This window comes from Cercospora kikuchii (assembly GCF_019650295.1).
Source record: "Cercospora kikuchii DNA, contig_00003, whole genome shotgun sequence".
Taxonomy (NCBI): domain Eukaryota; kingdom Fungi; phylum Ascomycota; class Dothideomycetes; order Mycosphaerellales; family Mycosphaerellaceae; genus Cercospora; species Cercospora kikuchii.
In genome coordinates, this window is record NW_025408584.1 from 274436 (window position 1) to 298719 (window position 24284).

At 52.0% G+C, this 24284-nt stretch overlaps 15 protein-coding genes across 16 annotated transcripts; 7 read left to right on the plus strand and 8 right to left on the minus strand.

The window, feature by feature from the left end:
- Positions 1-138: 138 nt before the first annotated feature.
- Positions 139-564, plus strand: CKM354_000448900 (uncharacterized protein; the record flags this gene model as incomplete). The annotated part of the gene is made up of 1 exon (XM_044799726.1): positions 139-564. The coding sequence occupies one exon, from the start codon at positions 139-141 to the stop codon at positions 562-564; it is 426 nt and encodes a 141-aa protein (XP_044655661.1).
- An 849-nt stretch (positions 565-1413) lies between these two features.
- On the plus strand, positions 1414-1677 carry CKM354_000449000 (uncharacterized protein; the record flags this gene model as incomplete). The annotated part of the gene is made up of 1 exon (XM_044799727.1): positions 1414-1677. The coding sequence occupies one exon, from the start codon at positions 1414-1416 to the stop codon at positions 1675-1677; it is 264 nt and encodes an 87-aa protein (XP_044655662.1).
- A 738-nt stretch (positions 1678-2415) lies between these two features.
- Positions 2416-3312, plus strand: CKM354_000449100 (uncharacterized protein; the record flags this gene model as incomplete). The annotated part of the gene is made up of 4 exons (XM_044799728.1): positions 2416-2672; positions 2742-2860; positions 2921-3019; positions 3080-3312. 4 exons carry the CDS (start codon positions 2416-2418, stop codon positions 3310-3312), a joined length of 708 nt encoding a protein of 235 aa, XP_044655663.1.
- Positions 3313-3819: 507 nt separating this feature from the next.
- On the plus strand, positions 3820-4695 carry CKM354_000449200 (uncharacterized protein; the record flags this gene model as incomplete). Its single annotated transcript, XM_044799729.1, has 2 exons — positions 3820-4524; positions 4624-4695. The coding sequence occupies 2 exons, from the start codon at positions 3820-3822 to the stop codon at positions 4693-4695; spliced, it is 777 nt and encodes a 258-aa protein (XP_044655664.1).
- A 397-nt stretch (positions 4696-5092) lies between these two features.
- On the plus strand, positions 5093-6199 carry CKM354_000449300 (uncharacterized protein; the record flags this gene model as incomplete). Its single annotated transcript, XM_044799730.1, has 1 exon — positions 5093-6199. The coding sequence occupies one exon, from the start codon at positions 5093-5095 to the stop codon at positions 6197-6199; it is 1107 nt and encodes a 368-aa protein (XP_044655665.1).
- Positions 6200-6819: 620 nt separating this feature from the next.
- On the plus strand, positions 6820-7920 carry CKM354_000449400 (uncharacterized protein; the record flags this gene model as incomplete). The annotated part of the gene is made up of 1 exon (XM_044799731.1): positions 6820-7920. The coding sequence occupies one exon, from the start codon at positions 6820-6822 to the stop codon at positions 7918-7920; it is 1101 nt and encodes a 366-aa protein (XP_044655666.1).
- A 367-nt stretch (positions 7921-8287) lies between these two features.
- Positions 8288-9500, minus strand: CKM354_000449500 (uncharacterized protein; the record flags this gene model as incomplete). The annotated part of the gene is made up of 3 exons (XM_044799732.1): positions 8288-8421; positions 8480-8617; positions 8675-9500. 3 exons carry the CDS (start codon positions 9498-9500, stop codon positions 8288-8290), a joined length of 1098 nt encoding a protein of 365 aa, XP_044655667.1.
- A 454-nt stretch (positions 9501-9954) lies between these two features.
- Positions 9955-10944, minus strand: CKM354_000449600 (uncharacterized protein; the record flags this gene model as incomplete). The annotated part of the gene is made up of 1 exon (XM_044799733.1): positions 9955-10944. The coding sequence occupies one exon, from the start codon at positions 10942-10944 to the stop codon at positions 9955-9957; it is 990 nt and encodes a 329-aa protein (XP_044655668.1).
- A 544-nt stretch (positions 10945-11488) lies between these two features.
- Positions 11489-12970, minus strand: CKM354_000449700 (type 2A-related serine/threonine-protein phosphatase SIT4; the record flags this gene model as incomplete). Its single annotated transcript, XM_044799734.1, has 3 exons — positions 11489-11746; positions 11802-12165; positions 12219-12970. 3 exons carry the CDS (start codon positions 12968-12970, stop codon positions 11489-11491), a joined length of 1374 nt encoding a protein of 457 aa, XP_044655669.1.
- A 470-nt stretch (positions 12971-13440) lies between these two features.
- On the minus strand, positions 13441-14870 carry CKM354_000449800 (uncharacterized protein; the record flags this gene model as incomplete). Its single annotated transcript, XM_044799735.1, has 3 exons — positions 13441-13613; positions 13669-14766; positions 14819-14870. The coding sequence occupies 3 exons, from the start codon at positions 14868-14870 to the stop codon at positions 13441-13443; spliced, it is 1323 nt and encodes a 440-aa protein (XP_044655670.1).
- A 541-nt stretch (positions 14871-15411) lies between these two features.
- CKM354_000449900 (uncharacterized protein) lies at positions 15412-17007 on the minus strand (the record flags this gene model as incomplete). The annotated part of the gene is made up of 1 exon (XM_044799736.1): positions 15412-17007. The coding sequence occupies one exon, from the start codon at positions 17005-17007 to the stop codon at positions 15412-15414; it is 1596 nt and encodes a 531-aa protein (XP_044655671.1).
- Positions 17008-17719: 712 nt separating this feature from the next.
- Positions 17720-18350, minus strand: CKM354_000450000 (uncharacterized protein; the record flags this gene model as incomplete). Its single annotated transcript, XM_044799737.1, has 2 exons — positions 17720-18050; positions 18103-18350. 2 exons carry the CDS (start codon positions 18348-18350, stop codon positions 17720-17722), a joined length of 579 nt encoding a protein of 192 aa, XP_044655672.1.
- A 308-nt stretch (positions 18351-18658) lies between these two features.
- Positions 18659-19975, minus strand: CKM354_000450100 (uncharacterized protein; the record flags this gene model as incomplete). Of its 2 annotated transcripts, XM_044799738.1 has the most annotated exons (4): positions 18659-18985; positions 19038-19103; positions 19164-19861; positions 19948-19975. In XM_044799738.1, the coding sequence occupies 4 exons, from the start codon at positions 19973-19975 to the stop codon at positions 18659-18661; spliced, it is 1119 nt and encodes a 372-aa protein (XP_044655673.1). The 2 variants fall into 2 exon arrangements, with proteins under 2 accessions (XP_044655673.1, XP_044655674.1); XM_044799739.1 differs by having other exon boundaries at positions 19038-19861.
- A 278-nt stretch (positions 19976-20253) lies between these two features.
- CKM354_000450200 (uncharacterized protein) lies at positions 20254-21051 on the minus strand (the record flags this gene model as incomplete). The annotated part of the gene is made up of 2 exons (XM_044799740.1): positions 20254-20832; positions 20932-21051. The coding sequence occupies 2 exons, from the start codon at positions 21049-21051 to the stop codon at positions 20254-20256; spliced, it is 699 nt and encodes a 232-aa protein (XP_044655675.1).
- Positions 21052-21308: 257 nt separating this feature from the next.
- Positions 21309-23738, plus strand: CKM354_000450300 (RNA-dependent ATPase HCA4; the record flags this gene model as incomplete). Its single annotated transcript, XM_044799741.1, has 1 exon — positions 21309-23738. The coding sequence occupies one exon, from the start codon at positions 21309-21311 to the stop codon at positions 23736-23738; it is 2430 nt and encodes an 809-aa protein (XP_044655676.1).
- Positions 23739-24284: the final 546 nt, after the last annotated feature.

Genomic DNA, 24284 nt, shown 5'->3' on the forward strand with positions numbered 1-24284 from the left:
GCGAAGGACAATACTCACCGCAAAGCTCACAACTAAAAGACCCAGACTACTCTGCGCCTCATGTAAAATTAGATCTAACAGTCCCTTGTAGCGAGAAACAAGCGCCCCTAGACATCGAGACTTCAAGAATGGCTGCCAATGATACGAGAACCTGTGCGCGGACCTCGCAGCGAGGTTCAAATACATAGTCTACCTCGCATACCAACCTACAAGCACAAGATCTTCTGGCATACTTTTCCTCCGCCGACTTCCAAACACAACACGCCCATCAAGATGAAGAGCTTCCTCCTCGCCTCCCTCCTCGCCGGCCTAGCCGCAGCCCAAGGCGCCCAAAAGCCAAACCCCTACTTCGGCGGCTGCGATTACTCTCCTATCGGCCAAAACGCGCCTTACTACAACTGCGACTGGCTAGACAATGGCGGCCTGGACGCTTGTAAAGGCCTTGTTCCAAACTGCATGTCGCCATGCTTCCGCGCTGGATCGCAGGACGACAAGTCGGGCTTTCAGATTGTCACAGAGAACGACGGAAACAGTGTTTGCCGTTGCAGATGCAAGCTGAATTAGATGGGGATGGTGAAGACTGTTGTTGGGCTAGAATGGGATATGGATCAGAAGGGCACAGTGGAACGATGAGATATCACAAGCGAAGGGAAATTCGAAGTCGCCAGAACACAACCCACAAAATGGTAGGTTGCATTCATGATTTTCAGTGACGAAGAAGTGCTAACCGAATTCTTACAGTATATACCATGTGCATCTTTCATCCAGTGGTGGCTATTTGCCGCACTCAAGAATAAGGCCAAGTGCAATTCTGGAATAAAATGACAGGTATCGACTTACAATTGAGCGTTCAAGTAACCAAGTGAAGTCCAACTCCTCCCAGGGTCCCATTGCTGAGTCAGGTAACACCTGGTCGAAGCTACTCAGTATTTATTGACTAAATCGAATACTATACTCACGCTATGTGCGCGCTTACAGGGTCTCAGATCAGCCAAGTATGGTTGCAGACCTTGCAATGGACGCAAGGCCAGCTTAAAGAGTAAGAAGATCGTACATCAAGCAATTCGAGAAGCGTAAAGATTGCATGCCTCGCTGAACATGATATCGCAGCTTATCAGGTTCCGCTGCATCGCATACGTGCTGCCATTCATACACACACTCAGCCTTCCAGGATACCTAATCCAAGCAATGCTTGATATAGGGTTATACATTGTTGCGAGAAACAACCGTCCTTAAACATGTTCACAAATCAAGCAGTCAGCCAAAGATGACACGGGTTTCATCTCCGCGCTGTCCGAAGTCGTTGCGGGAAACTAACAAGTATAAGAATCTCACCCACTATACACAAATTTCAAACTTTTGGTCTCCTTACACCAACCACCAAACACAACTTCCTCCTCACAACAATCGGAAATGAAGATCATCTCCCTCGCCCTCCTCTTCACCGCCACCGCCACAGCCCGCGAATACGTCGGCAACTGCGATTACATCCCCATCGGCTTGGACGCACCCGCTCGCAACTGCGACTGGCTTTCGAATGGCGGACTGGACGCGTGTAATGCGCTTGAATCCAACTGCGCCGCAAAATGCGGCCGAAACCCGAACGAGGCCTTTGAGATGACGACGGCCAACGACGATGGCGGATCGACTTGCCAGTGCATTTGCAAGCTGAAGTAGGCGAATCTAAAAAAGGTAGTGAACGGATGAGGAGGTGGAGGTGGGAATTGGAATGGTAATGGCAGAGCAGAGTGTTGAGCCAGTGAAGTGGTATGACCCCAGCATGAGCTGGCTTGAGACGATCCTGTGCTGATTGAGCTGTGTAGTGGCTCTAGGTGGTTCCTCCAGCCATGCAAACATCGATCGCTGTACCGAACGATCCCGGTCCATTGGTGGCTCTCGAGGCGTAGATGCTTTGTGGAATCACTGATCGACACCGCCGGATTTTGCGTCTGGTCGCATTCCAAAGTTGAAGAAATACCTTGACGGAACACGTTGTCTCCAGGTCGTAGAAACCTTGACAGTAGCATCTCCGACACTCTTCAATAGCTCTTGAGCAGTTCGCAGTATCCAAACCTAAGGGCATGTTTTGCGCGCCTGCAAGGATCGTTTTAGTCAGCCAATATGACCAGGGGCTTACCTTGCCTTTCGGCTCACCATAAGCCGTCTTCTGTTACCTCTCAAGGCATGCTCTTGAGCAAGCTGGCTGCTACTTACAATACTGACTTGCCGCAGACTCACCATCTTGGTTATTAATCATGAACGTGCTCTAGACCGCTTCCAATCCGGCATCCCAAAATGACTGAAACCGGCATTCGGCGGAACTGCTAGAGCCTTGGACTCTTGGAGAGCAGAACACCTTCCTGTTTGCAATACCTTCTTCACCTCTTTTTCAACAACGAACAAACAGAAGCCAAAATGAAGACCTTCCTCGGACTCCTCGCAGCCTCGGCGCTCTCAGCACACGTGCAAGCCGCACCTCCAGAAGAAGTCTTCTCGCACTACTGGCTTGTCGGATGGGGAGAAAATCAGCCGTTCATTCGCCAAGTGACAACGACATTGGTCCTACCTCCCATCAATCCAACTCAGAAAGGATTTCTTAAGATTTATCCTGAGTTATGGACGGAGGAAAATGCGAGTTTGACGGGTACTGCTTTGACTTTGCTTGATGATCGGTATGTTCACCTCCCGGCCATGAACCTGGATATTAGAGCATCACAATGCTGACAGATTTGTTTTTGAAGATCGCCGTGCTGGCCAAATGTGGTAGACTGGTGCGTATCCGCTCGGATGGTGCTGGGCAATCAGCAGAACTCCGTCATCTACAAGCCTGTGCCCATCGGCGCAGAGTTGAAGATCCAAAGTAAGTTTCTCCTCGCAGATCACAAACCTCCCGGCGAACATATACTTACACTGCTCACAGTCACCTATGATGATGTCACCAAGAAGCACGACCACACTCTTTCCGTGGACGGCGAGATCATCTCCCAACTTCCAGTCACGGATGATGAATTGAACCTTGGTATACCTTCTCCCAATGATCGTCATGTCAGATGAGAGTAGCATGACTAACAATCTGCAGTTGCCGGTCGCGGCGTAGGATTCCGTACTCAAGTCGAATGCCAGCTTGAGGTGTGTGGCAACGTCTCGAGCCATGACTACCTCAACACCACCATTGTTCTTGATTCGCCAGATCCGTCTTTTGCCAAATGGAAGGAGACCTTCAACACGAGAGGAGATTTGAAGACTGCTGATGGCGGTTTGACGTGGACTGTTGACAGAATTGTGGTTAACTCTGTCACATATGATCATTGAAGTCTGTGGCGTTGACGCTGCAGTCGCGAAGTGTAAGGATGTAACGGTGTCGCCTTCAACCGTTGATTAATGATGTACTCGTGGAGTCATGATGTACCCGTGGAGTCGCGTGACCAACTGTAGCAAGAGAGGTCGCGTTGTATCAAACTCTGTCCTCCAACATCTTGTTGTCGCTTAGTCATTGTTTGTGTTGCCAAGAAATTCACGCGTACTAAACACGGACCAATGTCTTTCTTGCCACGGACACATTTACGTCTCGATGTCTACCTCCGGTCTACGGTGCAATCATGGTGCGAGTATGTCTGTTGTGGGACTAGATCTGATGTTTGCAGAGCAGGGTATGCCAGGGACGGATTTAAGTAGCATACCCTCTCCTCCGGGTCCCTCTCGGCCGATAGATCTGAGATATATGCTCGCAGCCAGCTTGATGCACAAGAGACGCAACAGCGACAAGTGAGCATTCCAGACCCTCACATACAGTCCAGAGAAACTATTTCGACAGCACAAATGGCTTCCGGGAAAACAGTCGTCCTCATCACAGGCGGAAATACCGGCCTTGGTCTCGAAATCGTCAAAGCCTTATACACTTCCGACAGAGCCTACGACATTGTCATTGGCAGCCGCAATGTACAAAGAGGCGAAGATGCCATAGCCAGTGTCAAGCAAGAAACTCCCGACAGCAAGAGCTCGCTCTCCCTAGTCCAGGTGGACATCTCCTCGGACGAGTCCATCACAGCGGCACGAGACCAAGTCGCCTCCCAGTTCGGCCACCTTGACGTCTTAGTCAACAACGCAGGTGCAAACCACGATGCAGAGTTCGATGGGAAGCTCGGCTCTCGCCAAGGATGGCTCAAATCTTGGGACACCAACGTCGCCGGCAATATGGTAATGACCAACGAGTTCATGCCACTGCTCGTCAGGTCCACGGATCCGAGACTACTCTTCATCGCTAGCGGGACTTCCAGCTTGGCCGACACTCTGAGAATGGATCATGCGGGTTTCGTGGCGATCAACAGTGGTCCTGAAGCTGGTTGGCCAAAGCCGCGGGCCCCATTCTCAGCTGTGATGTACAGGACTGTGAAGACGGGTCTGAATATGGCGATGCGTGAATGGAGTCGTATCTTGAGCAAAGATGGAGTCAAGGTCTGGGGTGTGAGTCCTGGATTCTTGGCGACGGGCCTCGCGGGCGTTGGACCGGAGAAGTTGAAGCAGGTGAGTTCTCGGAACGTTGCATGTCATGATTGAACAGATGTACTGACCTCTTTCCGGATGGGTGCCCTTGATGCTGCCGTCGGAGGACACTTTGTCAAGGACGTGGTAGAAGGCAAGCGTGATGAGGATGTGGGAAGGGTCATTCGCAAGGACGGTATTCAGCCGTGGTGAGAAATGTCTTCTTCACACCGGTTTGGCGTCTACAAGATGTTAGCAGCGCTTCCTTTTGATCTATTAGCAAAATTGATGCAGATCTTGTGATGTTAGTTGGCGATCATTCTCACCCCATGCAAGCACCAAACTCAATTCGGGTGCGACGCGTAACATGCCACCGGGTGTCTGTCACACGAGCACTTTCCAAAAATCTTTGCTGCCTGGTCGCAAGCGCGGTGCTCAACACTAACAGCGATGGCACGCGCCGTCACTCAAAGTCGTGTTTACTGAACATGTACCGTTCCGTGGGTCACTTCGAACGTGCGCATTGCACTTCGCTGTTCAATGTTCAGCTCCCGCTCTGTCACGACATAACAGCGCTCAGAAGCTGAACTGACAATGAGGACACGCGAGGATGGCATCTGCATTGACGAAACGCTTCAGCCTCTTCGCAGCGTCGACAGTACTTCTACTACTCTTCCTGATCAGCAGGGATAATTTGCTTCCCCGGCGCCGACTGATTCACAAATACAATCCACATCGAACTCCAGAGCTTTCTACTGCTGCCGGCGGAGTGGAGTCCTTGTGCCGTCAATACAACTTCAGGCCATATCGGGCTGGCGCCACGACGCACCGCAAGGTCTACGACCTGTTCTCGATCTCTCTTGAATTGGACTGGCTGGAGATACGGCTCAATACCTTGGCCCCCTTCGTCGACTACTTTATTATTGTCGAGTCCAACGTGACCTTCACGGGTGTTGACAAGCCACTATACCTGCAGGAGCACTGGTCGAGATTTCGTGATTTCCACCACAAGATCATCCACCGCGTAGTTCAAGATCCCGAACCGCGCATTGGCCAGTCGATTCAGGCGCACGAAGACTTTTTGAGAAATGCCTTGCTACACAATGCGTTCCCCAGCTTGATGTTCTCGGAAATGGAAGCCAAAGAGGGTGACGTGCTGATCGTCGGCGACGTTGACGAGATTCCCAAGCCGGAGACTGTTGCTGTGTTACGGAGCTGCGATATTCCAGATCGAATGACTTTGCGAAGTCACTTCTACCACCACTCTTTTCAATGGCAACATGTCGGCGAACAATGGGCTCATCCTCAGGCCACCGTCTTCCACGGGTTAGCGAAAACACTCTCGCCGGTCGACTTGCGCCATGGCATTGGTGGCCAACAATCACGAATACCACTCTATTCTGCCTTTATCCGGTGGAGGCATAAGACCGATTTGTGGGATGCAGCATGGCACTGCAGCTCGTGCTTCGCGAGTGTGGCCGAGGTACACTCCGAAACGGAGAACTTCTCCCATTCGAACGAAACGAAGCTGGACGATAAGCGCGCCGACACAAATCTTGAGCGCTTTCGTACTAAACAGGATTTGTTCGGCAGACCAGGGCAGACATATGAGAAGATCGAGCACAACAGAGATGTTCCTCAGTACATCTTGGACAACAGTCAGCGCTTCAGCTACCTCCTTGATCGCGGTGGCCCAAATGCTGGATTCCGAAGCTGAGGTGTTGGCAGGTATAAAATGAGAGAATTGTGGACTCATGGCTGTCGCGCTGGTTGTTTGAGTCTCTTACTCGTTCCTGGTTCCGGCAGAACGCTTGGAGCAGAGGCGTACCTTTAAGCGTCGTTCTCTGTACGCTCGATATGTTGCTGTGTGCTTGCATGAAATCAATGGCAAGCAACGCATGAGGCGAGCAATGGTGGATAGGCGTGTAACGTTATTAATCTGGTTAGTTGCTTACCTTGTTGTATGCTGCTCAAACTCGTTCACGGGCGGACAGGTGCATTTGCGAGGTCAGCTGTGCAATCCGCTCAAGCGCCAGGTCGACATCGAGCAGCAGATTGTAGAAGACGCTGCCATCTTGTCATACCCCGCGGCGATGCGGGAGGCTACTGTAGGAGGATAGGATGTAGTCGAAAAGGATTTGCGAAAGCCGCCGACAAGGGCAATAACATTGCACCGCCACAAATGCCAAGCACATCCGAACTCTCCGAAGCTTCAGCCACTTCCATCAGGCAGGCGTGGTGACGTGCATACATGCAGCTGAACAAGACATAAATCCATCCTCATCTTCTGGAACACAACTACAACCACAAACTCAATCGCAAACAAGAGATACCGACATGGCCGACTCCTCACCAATCAACGCGCTGTCTGGCGGCACAATCTCGAAACTCATCCTCGCTTGCTTCCCTCCGGACGCATCTCCGCAGCTACGACACGCATACGATGCCATCGCACTCGCAGCCCACTCCTCCATGCTGGCCATTGGCTTCCGACTCGTAGGACTCGGAGAAGATCACCGCATAGAAGCCACATCCGACAACGACTCCCCGCAACCTCTTCCATCAGAATGGAATGCATCAAGTGGCAGCTACGCTTTCCGCTACAAGCACAGACAAAGCAGCATGGAGTACCTCGTCAAAGTCTCGCGAATGGGTAATAAAGCGATTATTATGGGAATGGGCATGGGAGATGACAAGACACATACCATCGAATTGAAAGTCGAAGAATGGATCAGCGCGGGGAATCTACCACTCGAACTTACATCGGCGCAAGACGACGCATCCAAAGAGGAAGCCATAATTGCGAGTTTCATCAATGTTGGACGGCTCAGTGATTTTGGGTCGCTGATGCGGGTAAAGCTGATTCAGAAGTTGATACCGGGTGTGCAGGAGGGGTACGAAGAGACACAGGAACAGACAGCAGAGGGGAGTAGGAGACAACCTGCTCTTGGGCGGGAACGAGATGACCCGCAGTATGATCCGCTGAGAGAAGAACGAGATCCGCCTGCGCGACCTTATCCTTTGCAAGATCCTCTTGTACAACCTCCGAGGAGAGGACCTTTGCCGGACCCCATACCTGGATTCGAGGACGAGTATGAGGTGAACCGGCCTCCGAGAGGGATGGGACAGCCTGGAGGTGGCTTGGGGAGATATGGAGAGCGAGACTTGTATCCGCAAGGTCTGGGGCCGAATGATCCAATGCGTGGCGGTGTAGGGCCTGGACTGGGTGGAGGTTTTGGTGGAGGTGGGATGCATCCTACATTCGATGACCCAGTATTCGCCGGCCAGGGGCAACAAGGTGGCCGCGGAGGACAAGCGCCGCCTGGTGCGAGGTACGAGGATCCTTTTGGGCCTGGAATGGGACATCCTCGTGGCGCTGGCATGGGTGGGAGGCCGCCGAACCCGTTTGGGGGATTTGGAGGTGGAGACTTCATCTAGATGTGGGGTTTCCTAGAGGCCTAAGCTGCGGGCTGGACTCACGGGTCCGCGCTGAATACGTAGCGAAGCTGTACGAAGGTGAAGACGATGAGACGAATTACGGTGCACATGACTGATGAATAGAAATCGGGGCATGAAATGATATGAACCACATCAATGAAGAAAAGTGTTCAATTGATGCTCAAAGTTCGCTCGTTCCTTCCACATCAGATTGTCGAGTCCTGGGGAATATTCGCTCTCCATCCATTCAAACCCGTCGCTGGCTACTGACGCACAGCATCGAATGATGCTGTCGACCACGACCAAGCTGCAGTCTGCGATCATCTCGCACTCTCGCCATGCCAGTTTGCGTTGTGCTAAACTCCTTTCACATCGTCCCCAGAGTGCCAGCAAAAGGCCTCAGATGTAGCTCTTCGTCCCGGTCAGACACGTGCTCTGGAAGTAGTCCACCCCAATCTTCGCTCTGGAGGGGAGTGTGATCGATCAGCTCGCCAGTTTGATCTATAAAGAGGTGTCAATGATTGTCTTTAAAATTTCCCGTAGAAGCCACAGAACTTACAGTCTTGGCCATCCATCCATCCATGGTTCCATCCGTCTTCGTCCGGCAAGTACTCTTCGTCCGGCATGTCCTCTGATTGCCATCCACCCCAGACCCCCTGCTGGAACGAATCGAGATCTTCCCATTCGCCAGGTTGTTCTAAAGAAGATGTTAATGAGATCCCTCGAGAATTCCTGCGAGAATCACAGAACTTACGAGTTTGCTCGTCCATCTTCTTCCAATGTTCGTCCAAAGTCTCGAGCGGAGTTGCAGTATAAGCAATGTCGTAAGGAAATTCCTCCTCCACAGACCAGGTTGGCTTGATGATCGAAGCCTTGAGCACTTTGGACGACACATCGGTGATCCTATGAACCATGTCAATCGTTTTCTGGGCAATTTCTGCAATCAAGTGTGAGACGCGTGTCGCACGATCAGGTGGTTCATACCAGCCACTTGCAGCGTAACCCATACTTGCAGCATAACCCAAATAGTGCCACCGCACCACGAACTGCGAGAGCGTGTCGAGTTCAATATGCTGAATGAGCTTTCGGTGTTCTCCCTTGATATTGCGAAGCCACGTGGCGCAGGATTTGGCCATTTCTTTAGGGCCTGAGCTTGAGAAGTTGAACGTATGGCAGATGCAGTAGAGCCCAATCGATTCTGTGTAGGTTTGCCGGCAGGCGAGTACAATGCCGTTGTTTTTGTACCATCTTGGAGGACGATTATAACCCTGCGAGAACGACACTGTGGTATTGAAAGCTTCCTCGTAAAGCCGGTTGCGTAGTTCCGGTGGTAGTCTGAGGAAATACGATGGTCGCTTGCGGTGTTCTTTTGATGCCGTGAGAGCTCTCCGATTCGGCTTGCCTTTTCGAGTTACTGTTGCCATTGTGGCCTTGAAGGCACTGTCAAGGAGAACCTGGTCCGACGACTCGAGTTGAGCCGAAGTGACAGAGAGTTGCGACAGCGATTCGGACGCCTCGTCAGTCGCTAAGGCCCCATGCTTGACCCCATCAGTCTCGAGCGAAGGGATTGGAGCTGTCATCTTGGAGTCGGTGTGTTGCGACTTGCAGTGGTTGATGAAGTGTTGGTTACGCTGCCGACTAGTGCTGGAGGTGGAGGTGACTGGAAGGTTAGTGCAAGTAATGGAAGAACCGCCGCCGAGCGCTGTCAAGTGAAAGTGAGCGCGTGCCGAAGTCTGATTGCATTATTTACATGTGACTGTCAACTTGAATAAGGACTCGCTCTTGCTGGTGACTCCCCACCCGTGCGAAGGTTGAATGATGCTGTCTTCACGCTCAAGCAGCGTGGCAGCATTCTGCAAAACGCAATGTCCAGCCCCCCGTCCCACTGACTTGCAATTTCCTGAATCTCTACCGCCGCATCGTCACAAGCGTAGCCAAGGTGAGCGCAGCGTTGCCTTTCGTGATGCATGCCACAAACTCATACGACCTCCTATCCCAAGTCTTGTTGAAGGGTAATGCCGAGTTCACCTGCACTCAGATGCTCGGGATCTTGCAGAACTTTTCGCAATGTGGTTCAGGAGTGCGGCGGCAGTAATGCTGGTCGTGGGTACACAACCCCTCCACACACTGATCGACCACCTTCCAATGATCCTCAAGAGCCCGAATCGGAGCATCCGTGAAGACGATCTCGTAGCGCTTCAGATTGCCGGGCTTAGTCTGCTTCATGATCGAAGCTTCGAGCACCCCGATGCGCAGATCGAAGCGGCGATGAACAGTCTCGATCATGTGGAAGGCGGTGTCGGCGATTCTGCTCGATAGGCACTTTTCACGAGTTGCTCTTCCAGCGTCCTTACGTGCCTCTTCTTGATATTGTCCTTTCACGATATCCAGCGAGAGCGTGTCGAGCTCGATGCGTCCGATCATCCCGCGATGTGCTCTCCACATGTCGCCCAGCCACTCGACGCAGAGTTGAACCAGCCAGAAGGCGTCCGACTCTCCCGAGAACTTGAATGTGTTGCAGCTGTAACAGAGTCCGATTGCTTCGCTGTAGGTTTGCTTGCAAGCGAGCACGATGCCGTGATTTCCTTCACTTGCTACGAGGCTTCTGTCGCGTCGAGTGCGAGTGACTGTGGTGTTGAACGCTTCTTCGTAGATGCGATTCCGCAATTCAGGAGGCAATTTGAAGAAGCTCGGCGGACTCGCGGTCTGCGGCGAGTCTTCTTTGGTTGCCATTGCGGTTGCGCTCTCGTATGTGTGACCTCCGAGCAGTACCGCGAAGTTTGTTGTTGGCACGTAGTTAAAGCTGAGTCGATGGAGTAGCCCAAGTAGAACTGCGGGACTCGTGTCACGTAGAGTGGGTCCGCTCTTTGCTCGAACCAATGACACGAACCAAGCAGTGAATTGAGAAGTCAGTGGCACGTGATTTGACTCTTGTTCAAAGGAAAGGTTGGCGTTGGCGCGCGCATCTTCGTGTGCCGTTTTGGTTATTTTGGATTTGGCGTGCTGCGATGAACCGATCTTCATCTCTGTGTCGCGAGCGGAGGTTCAGGTATGATGACTGCTATGTTGCGTTCGTGTTTGTGTCTAGGGTTGAAGTTTGAGATTAGGCGGCTTGAGGCGGCAAGTGATCGCTAGCGCGTTGCAAAGTGAAGCCAACTTCCCAATTCCCGCACGTTGATATTGGCCAGTGACGCGTTCCGTGGACTTCAATTTGTGCATTGCGCGGTAAGTCGTAAAGATGTCAGCAGGGTCGAGAAAGGAGTGGTTACGTTGCCACTTCACGAGGAATCCAAACCTCGAATCTGTGATCGTCGTGACTCTCGTCCCGTGTAAAGATGTTGCCAGGGTATCATGCCGAGCAAAGCTCACACACGCATATTGTACAGGTCTCTGCAAGTAAGCATAAAAGTGAAAAACAACGCCACCATGCCTGCGCGTGCCATTCCTCGCCCGACCATGCATTCTCAGGTCGAGTTCCGTCTGCATAAAGTTTAGGTATCATTGAGAAGCACTAATACCACCTTCGTATGTTCCCCGATTCTCATATCTCATCATAGTCATGCTGTGCTTACAAGAAATACTCTCCTCTTCCTTGCCTTCCGGCGGGTACGGCTCGTCGATGATCGGGCACAGCGCTGAAAATCTTGAAGTCCGGCTCCAAATCCTCTCCAAGGGTCATGATGGAGGCGACGTTGCCACATCTGTAGCAATAGTTGGGCGCGGACCAGACTGTTACTACATCTTGGGAGGCGAAATGGTATTTGTAGCCCTCGTTGACGAGTTGATGGGCACGAGCGATCAGTGATAGGCCGTTGACGTGGTTAAACTGGCTCCTGCATTAGCAACGAGGGGGCTTCCCAAATGCAGGGGAAGACACTTACTTCACTAGAGACTTTGTCTCCGAATAGCCAACCTGCACCTCTAGGTGAGACCGCCCATGTATCGACCTCTTCCGGATCCGACCAGACAAGATCGCAGAAAGCGCCTTCATGCGGAATTTCCTGTGCTCGTGCCACGACGCGGATCTGATCGAGTGTTCGAATCTCGGGTGACAGACCTCCGTGCACACACAGTACCTTGCCATCGATTATGGCTGCCAAAGCCAGAAAGTCGAAAACTTGGCAGCAAGACTTCCAGACACTTGCGTTGCCATACTTCTGTTGACATTCTTCGTAGAAGCCGTACACTTGCGTAATCTGTCGTGATTCATGGTTCCCTCGAACCAGCGTGACTTTATCTGGATATCTGAATGTGGTGTTAGCTCTCTGTACCCATATATGCACAGGGCAAATACTCACTTCGCTTTCAAACACATCAACAATGTAAATGTCTCGAGAGAAAAGTATCCTCGGTCCACAAAATCTCCAAGGAAGACGAAATTCTGCATCCCGTTCGCGTGATCGGCCTTCTTCGTCGTGCTCTTGCTTCGACTTGGCCCAGGACTCCTGACGCCCAGTCCAGAGTCGTCTGAGACATCGTCTTCAACATCCTCTCCATCGTCTACAGCCTCTCCCATACTTCGGCTCCGTACTCTTCCTCTCTCTTCCTCGCCCTCCTCACCAGTCTGACTCCCATCCTCACTCGCCGCAGATGTGTAAGCACTATCTCTCTGGAATCTCCTCTTCATCTTCCTCTTCACCTTTGGGTCTGTGATTTGTGTCGGAGGCTCAATATCGGCAGCACTGATGGCAGTCGTTCCAGAGGACATACTACTCCTCTTTCCCTTCTTCGTCGCCTCCCTTTCAGCCGCCGCCTTCTCTGCCGCGCGTTGGTCCACTTCGCCTGGCATTCCACCCGCTACATTGAATAGCTCCAGTAGATCGTAGAATTGGCCGTGGATATCACCGCAGACCGTGACGGGCGCCTCAACAGGTTGGATATTCGACTCCTCCATGAGGCATTCTTTGACGATCTCGCAGAGGCGTTTCATGTCGGCTTCGGGCAGGTAGCGGCACAACTTCGCCTGCTCGAGCCATTCGTCTGGCCCGGCATGAGAAGATAATGTCGCGGGCCCTGGTTGAGGGACATCGCTGTCCTGTTCGCGTGCCATGTTGGAAGGTGTCTCCGGTCGGGAGGGGTGGGTCGTTTGGTCTCGACGAGGGCTGTATGTGGCGCTGATCCCGCAGCGCTGTGCGACGTTTGGTCGCGGTGAAGCCGCAGAGTGAGTGTAGCAGTCAGAGTTCCAACCTGGCCAAAATTCGGACTAATGCGTAGAGGTGTACGTGATGTCCGAGTCTGATCATCTGGCCCGAGTCGCAAGCACGAGACCCTGCCCGCCTCGGCGGCGTGAAAGTCTTGGCAGTATGCCATCACTTGTGGCCACAGCAACATTCACGATTACAAACAACATACCATCAATCTCGTTGATCTTGTTCAATTCACTACTTGGAACCATTACATGAAAGCTTCACGCGTGCACGCATTGCCTTCTACTGACATGCAGCTCTCAATCATCACTTTTTCATAAGGACAAATTGATTTCACCCCACGAGCCGGACAGAAACACGCCCCCAGTTCAAATCATTCAAACTCAACATAAACCAAGGGCGTAGTATACCCAGCAATCTCTCCCTTCTGCGCCTCATCATTCTTCGTGTACGTAATGTACATCTCATTCTTCGTCGAATTTCTCGGCACCATATCTGGATGTGCCTGGACAGAATATGCACCGAGAGCATGATTGCCACGAGGACCTATCTTCCATGTCAGTATCACTTCATACTTGACACGAAGTTCATTCTGCTTTACCTGTATAGATCTGCACAGCCTGTGTCCACGGTCCTTGAGGCTCAGGTGCAGTACAGACATACGTCTCAGCACCAGGGAAGATGTCACCTCCGATCCAGGTATAAGCATTCCAATGCTTGTTGAAGAAATACGTTCCCTGGCCTCCAGCATTCGCATTCTGGATCTCGATACCGTCTTGACCGAGCTTTGGCATATCTCGTGTCCATTGTCCGTGGACCCAGTACTCGTAGGCGCCGCGATTCTCTACCTCGTGAGGTCGAACACGGGCGAGCGCAGTCTTGTGGTCCCACTGTCCCCAAAGCCAGGCATACCCGTTGTGAACGAGCGTGCCGTACGCACCATATGCAATCTCGCCTTGCTTCCAGAATTGCTCGGCTACAATCTTGGTCTTCGGGAGACTGTCTCGGCCATGGAAGCGAGAAGGATGATATTCCGTCTTGTAGAGTATAGTCGAAGGGTTCTCCGTCTCCACACCAAGACTTTGATTGATATGAGCTGCAGGCACCCAAGTATAAGCCATGGTATTCCCATCATTGGTCTCAGACGTCACAAGAGGTGGCTGGTTAGGCCACAGCGCAATTCTCGTCCCATCATCCCTATTGCCTGCCGGCGAATGACAGAGATGTTTGCCAGGTGACGGGAAGAAGCTTTCATCGTGGCTGTTCTTTCCATATTGCCGGAGAACAACAGAGTTGAGTGGATCTCTGCCACGCTCTATCTTTGGCCTTCCATCGGACTCGTAGTCGGACCAAGAAGCTGTACTGGTGATGATGGGAAGCATGTTGACGCTGCCATCAGAGTTGCATAACTGAGTATCGCGATACGTCCAGAGAAGACGATCGCCAAATCGTACAGAACCTCCGCTGTCACGGTTGAGACTTGGATCTCCGACCAAGCCTAGGATCTCGGGTTCACGTTTCGTCTTGGGGATTATGGGCCCAGAGCCTGGATTTGCTCGTACCGGTTGATCTTGACCTTGGGGAGGGCCGGCTGGTTGCCCTTGTGGTGCATTGGGCGGGGAATTGCCCTGAAGTGGTTGCTGTTGTCCAGGATAGTTCGAAGATGAAGCCGTGCCTTGAGAGTTACGCTTGTCTAATGCTGTGTTTGGATCAGTACTTACAATTTTGACTGATGAAGTCCGTTTACATACCAGCTCGACCTTGGTCGATGGCACTGGACAGACGCTTCTTCCACTTGTCCATGACTTAATTAGTCCTTAGCGGACTCGGATGATTAGATTTAGTGCTTAGATATCAGTTTCGTTGCGAGTGAGTTTCAACAAGACAATGGTCTGCAGAAGACGTGAAACGAGGCAGCGTAATGTATAGACGAGAATCCGGGCACATGCACGTTCCAGAGAAGCCGCGGTCTTCAGTGTGTATACAGCATACGTCAGCGGGGAATGGTGACATTGGCGTACAGTAGTGGCAGAGCTTACCCAAGTTTCTCGACACCACATCTCTGGTTGATGCAATGTTCAAGGACCGCCGCATCTGACAAGAAACTTCAATGCAATAGTATTGCTTCGAAGCGTGTGCGATCCTGACTCTGCCTGACTTGCTCTACTTTACATAAGCGCCACGCACACCAGATACCTTCGATCCCCTCATGAAATGTCTTCGAGTATGCTCTGAACTTGCACAGATCGACCAACTGTGCGTTTCTTGATATCCTTCAGGCTTGCAAATTCTAAGCACAGCCACCTGAGCCTGCTGTTCCAGCTGTAGAATGCCATACCAGTCATCAATTCGTCTGAAATGCAGGGATCGGAATGAATCCCATGCGTGGAACTAGAGGGTAAGGGAGGTAAGGGCTGCATACGATGCACCGGCATGGATTCTCAGGATCACGAACGCGAAGGTAATCGACCACCTTTTCAATACCTCCGCTGTCTGCCAGTTGAATGATGTCTTTCATGGACGTTGCGAGAGGATGATACTTCTTCCAGCAATGGAATCTGACGAGTCTCACTCCCTGTGCGCTCTGTTCAGAGCTTCGATTGATGGTCCACTGCAGAGGGCCTCCAGGCCTCGGTCTCTTCGTCGGCGAGAGGCACATGCGCAAGTCGTAATATTCGTTTGGGCGAAACATGATCTTGAAATGTTTTAGGTGTTCGGGTATGCTGCTACACACAGCTCGAAGAATAGTCGGTAGTGCGCGCAAATCTTGCGGGCTGCGCATAGTGAGGGAAGTCAGAGAAGCCGGTAGATTCAGTGCTAACTCAATGTGTCCATCGTCCGTCGTACAGTGTGCACCGTAGGAGAGAAGAGTCTCGTCGATGGTCAACGAAGTCAGACATGCGAAGTTGCTTAGGCCGTGCGCGAAGACTCTTGACTGGTTCATTGGAGAGATCGGTGCTGCAGTCGTCGTCGAACCACGGAATGTCAGCGTCTTCAAACTTGAGTGATGCTGCTGTACAGCCGCGAGTAGTGCACATGGGTCAACGGCATGACCCAGTCCTCGAGACCAGCTGATCGACACCTTGTCCAAAGCTCTACAACCCGTGATCAATCGAGAGATATCTCGCCCATTCAATAGACATTTCCGGAGACTCAGTCTGGAAATACTGGAAGCTGACGGCTGATTTACCGACGCGTTGTGCTCGAATTCAGATCTGATCGCAGTCCCGACAAGATTGGTGACTTTAGGTCGCTGCATCACCGGTGCCAATGCCGACTTGAATGCAGGACCACGATCTCGCTGACTGTTTCCAACGATACGAACGTCGGACAAATTGGTATATTTGGTCACCTGAGTGCTTGGTGTTGAAAGCATCGACTCGAGAATTTGTGTCATGTCAGGACACTTTCGGCATTGCTCCATCTCTACCTCGTAGGGCGGATCAAAGTAGTGGACCAGCGTCCTGATTCTGTTAGTCAGCGCGGCGAGCATGACTATTTCCCACGTTCGACAACTGCGTCTCGGGTTGAATGTAGCGTTGGCCATGGTCGTTCTCACTCCCACCCCGAAGTTTCGCTCCGTTGCTTCCCAGCAGATCTCCAGCCGATCGAGCGGCATGCACGGAGATGAGCCACGAGACGGGCGCACAAGCAATTCTTTGACCATATCTGCAAGTTGTGGGGAGCTGCTCAAGGTGCGAAGCAGTAGCTGAATCTTGCCTCCGAGTTCTGGTGTTCTGATGAATCTGTACAGATGGGACTGGCCGACTGGCGATAAGGTTCGAGAAGTTTGACTGATGGCTCTGAAGGTTCCAATGCACTGCTTGTATGCTTGATCTGATCGATCATGAAATGGTGGCGCAGTTAGGTCGACTATGCGGTCCAAAAGCTCAGTTGGCAGTGATTCCAGTGTACTTAGCATGATCGGGGCACTCGACATGGCAGTGAGTATTCCAGAGGAAATTGAGGGCAGGAGTGAAGAGCGCAAGCGCAATCTCAGACGCATTTAAAGACCAAGGGCCAACTTTGCCAGAGGTTTCAGAAATGTACCGAGCACAAACATTTCCACTGCACCATTTCCGAGACATGAACGCAAAGGCCCACGAGCAACTAGCACCTTCGCCGAGCTAATAGAGCATTCGCGACGGGTGACCGCGCATACCTCTGGATGCAACTACGTCTAGGTGCGACCACAGGGCGCTAAGCAAATCAGCAAAGCTTTCAATGGATCGAGAGCCAATCTCGTTAGGCGCTTGCACTCAGAGGTAGTTGCATTCAGAGGTATCCACGGCTAGGCACTGCTAATCAGAAGATTGAATTGTTAAACTGAGAGGATTCTTTCGTCATGCGTTCGTGAGTGACCAGGACCAATGGCCGAGATGGGAGTGCGTGGATTTGAGCTTCATGACGGTCTCGGAGGACGAGGAGAGTTGCACAGCGTGCCGGCTATTTCTCTTGCTGTATGTGAAGCTCATGTAGTCGAGATCTGCCAATTCATACGACTGAGACGAGTCGGCAACCAGGGTTGGCTCTCGCTGCCATCTCGCAACTCAAGCCAAAGTCCAAGGTGCCAGATCGCAGGACAAGACCTGGTCGAACGAGCGTGGACTGTTCGAGATCAATACTCACTAGCATCTGACGCCGCACCAAGGCTAATAGCCACTCAAAAGCGTCCTCTTCCTCACCATATCAATGTCCCTCGGATCCCGCTCCCATACCCCTAGCTCAGCCAAACTCACCCAAGAGACTTCAAAGTTCTCATCGCTTCCTCCCGTTCCAACGCGTTTGGTCCGGAGCGGAACTTTGGCCGCGTGAGCGCTCAAATACCCTTTGCCGTAAACCTCGACCAGTTTCGTGAGCTTGGGAATGAGAATCTGCTGGACGGCGCTGATCTGGTATGTCGTGCAGCGCACATCGCGCAGTAGGGTGAGAGATTGTTTATCCAGGTTTTTCAAAAAGACGTGCGTACAAGTGACGGTGTGGCTGATTTGTCGGTCAGCTGGGTTTGATGTTTGACATTCCTCGAATTACTCACGATGTGAAAGTGTTGCTGCCATAAAAGATAGCAAGGCTCTCGGTGCGCACTTGCTGATTGACTGCGGCTAATGCTGGTAGTCGTGGTAGAACTGCTTCATGATCTTGATACGCGGGGCCATTCTGTTGATAAGGAGACTTGTTGGCTTGGCCAACAGTCCTGGAAAGGGTGATGAGTTGATTGTGCGCGATTAACAGTTCATATACGCGGTTGCGCAGCTCAGCAGGGAGATCCAAGAAGCCTGTCATATCGATGCCGAAAAGTGTGTTTGTTTGATGAAGTGGGCAATCGCTGCGAAGTCTTGTTGTGAGGGACGTGGCGCGGGTCTTGTTCGTGGTCGGGCGATGTCGGAGCCCCGAAATCGGTCGTCTGCTGAGACGTCACGCACACCTGCTGCAAGCCACGAAAGGTGCATGTAACCGCCTGTAAGCGTATTAGTGATACACGAGACAAGTCTTCCCATGGCGACCCAATACTTTGACTGTGGCTTCTCGGTGCGCGTTGCTGATAGAGTGTCCTGGTTCCGATAAAAACCACAAGAACACCTGACACCTGGCTAAGTGTAAAGCTCGTCGTCCTCACACTCGTTATGTGTACCATCAGGATGCCTTCGTCTCTTAGCTACTTTGCCTTGACCTGCAGCCCAGCCGCCACGTATGCCATCGTAGTCATCGACGTTGTTCCAGCTGATCCAAACATCGTCCGCTTCACCCTCGACGGTAATCGGAACAAGCGCTACGTCAGGGCGAAGTCCTTCTGCATTGCGTGTATTGAAGTCCTGCAGTGCTCGGTGCACGAATCCCAAGTGACTTAGCTTGTTGGAGAGCCGGACTGATCCTGGCTTGAGAGACTTCAAGTACTCTCTGGGCAACTGGCGCAGAAACTGCAAGATGTCAACTATGTGTTGCTACGGCTGGGGACCTTTCTCGTCATACCTTGATCAATGGTGTGTGGAAGATGCATTCAAATGCGTTTTCACTGTAATACACTCGCAGGGCTTCCTGTTGATAGTAGAGTACTGTTTCTGCCGGTGCACCCGAAAGGCAGGATATCTCGCTCACGTCTGGTTCTTTGATGTAAGGCCACTGCAACGAAAGCTCGATTGGTTGGTCACATTTTGTGATTGCTGCAATCTCGGCGTCCACTTCTGCGGATTGACTGAAGCGTGGCTCTGCGCGATTCATAGCGTCAACATCAACATCCATTGGCGTGGGTTGAGCGGCATCCGCAGGGGGTTCATTTGATGGACCGCCGAAAATCATCTGCGTGGGTGGTCCTTCACACGATATGTCCGCATTTGCTTCAAGACTAGAGTAAAATGCGCTATTGCTAGCTGGTTGTTGCAGGTCTCTGCTCGCGCCGGAATTATTCTCCGACCGTGTGGGAATGGCGACTTCATCTCCTTTGAGGCGCTGCCCTTGCCTGATGCGTTCATCTATGTGAGTTAAAGGGTTTGAACGTCTCGGCGCATGAGGTTTCAGACTTCCTATCCCGGTCCGAGCGGCGTGGCACCCAGTATACGGAAGGGAGCGCTTGCGGTTACTTTCAGTTGAAGCGCTACGAGCAGATAACGATGCCCGCCGCATCGTCTCGAGGCCGAGCTCCGTCCAGTCCTCGTTGTCGGTTTCGCCGTCGTTTGTATCGGAAGATTCGCCAAGATCGTTTTCGGGCGGCATCTTCTCGTCAAGGCGTCGTTTCTTGCGTCCGGTGTGCATGTGGCGAGGACGCATTTTGCGGCCGATGGCATCTGCCTGCGCCACTACCGAAAGTAGTCAGTAGGAGGTACAACGATGTCTAAGACAAGTCTCTCGCGCGTTGAAGATGCCTTGTAGCGACTAATCTTACTCATAAGAGCCGGCGGTGGGGTCGGCATTATGTCCGTAGGTCGATCTGTCAATTGGCGGATGTTCACGAGCGGAAGAAGTCACATTTCCGTCGCGAAGGAAAGGTTCAGCAAGTGGCAGTCGCGACTGTAGAGAAGTCTCCACACATCTGCAAGCACCCGACGCGAAAACCGGCGCAAAGCAAACAAGTCACATTTCCTACAGCAAGAGCACTCGGCTCGCTTGCTGACTCCAAACGCCACGCTAACCCTCATCATGTTCATATCAGTCGTGCTTCATCATTGCGCAGCGCGAGATGTCAGCGTCCTCATCCAAGCGTCTTCATTTTCTTCTTCTTCCCTGCCTTCTCGCCATTCTTCTTCTGCGAGAACTCGCGCCAACTTCCGATGCGCTGATCTCGCGTCTTCTCCCAATCTTGCTCATGCTCGCGCTTTCGCTTGCGTTCCGCCAGCTCTGCTTCTTCCTGCTTCTTCTGCCGCCCCTCTTCTTGCATCTGCGCCTTCAGTTGTCGTTGCCGGCGGAGCTCGTTGTCTGCCAGCACCCACTTCACTTTGTCCTTCCATGCCTTCATGAAATCGATGTCTGGATCTTTCACCTCCTCGCTGTCGACTGTGAGCTTCTTCTCGCGAATCAGAAGCATTCTGGCGTCCGCGATCGCCTCGTCGAGCTTCGCACGTTCCTTTTCGTCGAGGAGTGCTTGGTAAGCTTTGGCCAGTCGGTCGAAGGCGTCTTGTGCGTATGGGTTTTTGGTTTTATCAGGATGTATCAGAAGCGACTTCTTCCTGTACGTCTTCTTGATATCCTCGTCTGGCACACCTGGCTGGAGGTCGAGTACATCGTACGCGTTGGCGCGGAAAGCGTTCTTGATGCGCTCGATCTCGGAGTCCTATAGCTTGTCAATAAACCAGATTCGCAGTGAGCTCGACGTCAAGTAACAGCGTCATGGTCGGACTGATTAGCCCTTCAGTATTCTTTGCGAACGTACCTTGTCAAATTCCTTCGAGTCTTTCTCCAGGTTGGCGAGAAAGGCAGCATCTTCCAACTCCTGCTGCTTCTCAAGCTCCTTCAGACTCTTCTCTGGCTCCGGTCTTTTCTTCTCCGACATGTTGCACGTGCTGAGCTAGGTACTGAAGTATTGTACGACTCAGAAAGTGTTCTTCGAGGTTGCGCTGAAGCCGAGAGCTCGCAACGACAAGGGTTCGCGCTAGCGCAAACTCTAATTGCGATGGCGGATTTTTCGGACATAACTTTCTCTGTTCCAAGCGATTTCTGCTTCACGATCAGGCCTCTGTTCGAGGGTACACGACCCGACGCCACGCGGAGTGCAGGCAGCTTGGTGTTTACGACTTGCACTGCGGAAGAATGGCGCCTATCCTCAGCGGTCGTACGAAGCCCACCAAGCCCAAAAAGCAAGCTCGAGGGCAGAAGAGGAAGAGAGATGATGTCGATGTTGAGACTCTAGAGGCTGCGGTCAAGGAACTGGATCCCAAAGGCAGCAAAATCGAGACCTTCGCCGATCTACCGCTGTCGGAGCCGACGAAAGCTGGCCTGAAGTCGTCTCACTTCAGCACCCTCACCGATATCCAGTCGAAGGCAATTCCGTTGGCATTGAAAGGGCGCGATATCCTTGGAGCTGCGAAGACGGGCAGTGGAAAGACGCTAGCATTCATTGTCCCCGTTCTCGAGAATCTGTACAGAGCGCAATGCGTCGGAGCCGATGCTGGGCTGGGTGCCCTTATCATCACTCCGACGAGAGAGCTCGCGATTCAGATTTTTGAGGTGCTTCGAAAGGTGGGAGGGAAAGGACATCTCTTCTCAGCTGGGCTGGTGATAGGAGGAAAGAGCGTGAGAGAAGAGGCGGATGCTATGCTGAGGATGAACATTCTGGTCTGTACGCCCGGGCGGATAAAGCAGCATCTGGAACAGACAGCAGGATTCAATGCAGACAATCTGCAGATGCTGGTCCTTGATGAGGCGGACAGAATCATGGATATGGGCTTTCAACACGCTGTTGATGCGATTATTGAATACCTGCCGAAGCAGAGGCAGACCATGTTGTTCAGCGCAACCCAGAGCAAGAGGGTGTCTGATCTGGCACGATTGTCGCTCAAAGATCCTGAATACATCTCAGTTCATGAGGCTGCCTCCTCAGCCACTCCGGCGACGCTTCAGCAGAATTACGTTATCACACCGCTCTCGGAGAAACTGGACACGCTCTGGTCTTTCATACAGTCCGCGAAGAAGAGCAAAATCATTGTGTTCCTGTCAGCAACGAAGCAAGTACGTTTCGTGTATGAAGCATTCCGGCACATGCAGCCTGGTATCCCGCTTCTGCATCTTTACGGAAGAATGAAAGAGACGACACGTCTGGAGACCACTGAGAAGTTCTCGAGGGCCAAGCATAGCTGTCTCTTCACCACCGATGTCGTTGCACGAGGACTGGACTTTCCAGCTGTTGATTGGGTGGTGCAAGTTGACTGCCCGGAAGACGCAGACACCTACATTCACCGCGTTGGACGTACGGCGCGATATGAACGGAATGGACGTGCAGTGCTCTTCCTGGATCCCAGCGAGGAAGAAGGCATGCTCACTCGACTGGAACAGAAGAAGGTGCCGATCGAGCGCATTAACGTAAAGCAAAAGAAGCAGCAAAGTATCAAAGACCAGCTGCAAAATATGTGCTTTCAGGATCCGCATCTCAAGCAGTTGGCTATGAAGGCCTTCGTGGCGTATGTCAAAAGTATACACATTCAGAAGGATAAGGAAACGTTCAACCTGCAAAGCTACAAGCTTGACGAATGGGCAACCAGTATGGGTCTTCTGAACGCTCCGCGAATCAAGTTCCTAAAAGCCGACCCAGAAGAACAGAAACGCAAGAAGAACGAATCGCGGCAAGCCAGGATCCAAAGCGAGGAGGAAGATGAGGACTCTGACGACGAGGAGGATCAGAAAGCCAAGAAGAAGGATGGCGTTCGAACCAAATATGATCGCATGTTCGAGAGACAGAATCAGGACATCCTGGCAGACCATAACCGCAAGCTTCTGCGCGATGATGATGACCTTGATATCAACAGGCTGGATGGAGAACAACTATCGGACGATGACTTGTTTGCTGTCAAGAAACGTATACCAGTGGACGCAGACGAGTCTGATGCTGCTTCTTCAAGTGACGAGGAAGAAGATGCCGCAGGGATTAAGAAGGTCAACATCCCAGGTGCTAAGAATCCAATCGTACTGGATTCCAAGCGTCGTGAGAAACTTCTCAAATCGAAGAAGAAGCTCACGAAGCTCAAAGACAAGGGTCAGAAATTGATCTTCGATGATGAGGGCAATGCTCACCAACTCTACGAGCTTGAAAACGAGGAAGATTTCCGTGCTAAGGGTGAAGCCGAGGAGCAGCGGAAACGCTTCTTGGAGAAGGAGGCAGAACGTGCTGCTCAGGCGGATGTCGAAGACAAGGCGCTTGCGAAAGAGAAGAGGAGGGCTAAGAGAGAGAAGAGGAAGGAGAAGGAGAAGGCTGCAGCAGCGGGAGGACAGAGTGAGGACGATGAAAGTGACGATGGAGGTGCTCCGTTGGAGGACGCGAGGGATGACTTCGCCAAGTTCCTGGGCGACATTCAATCAAGTGGTGGCGAGAGTGAGGACGAAAGCGATGCGGAAAGTGAGCGGCCGCAGAAGAAGCCCAAGTGGTTCCAAGAGAAGGGACGTCGGAAGGACCTCGATGATCAAGAGATGGAGATTGAGTCATTCGGGGATCTGGAAGCTGCTGCTGCTGCGGCCCTTCAAGGATGATTACATCAGTTTGCAGAAATACTCCGCGCCCAGTTCTCGGGCACGCTTAATGTATAGACCTAAGCCAATGGACACATGGCAAGCCAAGAGAAGCATTGTGAACAGGCCTCTGGACCAAGTTGCATTTTCGCACTTCAATATCTCAATACATCGGTCCTTCGGAAACCTGCTCTGTTACTAAAAACCGCCCTCAGGTGTGCAAATATTCAGAACCCCGACCGGATCTGGACTCAGCCCAAGCATTTTCACTCAAATGAAATCGAAACGCCTCTCAGTACATCAGAAATCCCTTCAAAGCCTCAACAACCCTCCCAACCCCAATCCCAGTAACCCGCCACCACCACCACCAGCGGTAGGTGTCGGTGCGCCCACGACATAAGCAGCCGTATACCCTGCCATTGCATATGGACATCTCGATCCGCCACCGACAATCTCGATACACAGGCCTGAAGTGAAATACAATCCAGTGCAAGTCCCAGTACATTGAGCAATGCAAGATGCCAAATTTGTAATTGCGGCTCCGGTTCCAGTGTAAGTTGACGTAGC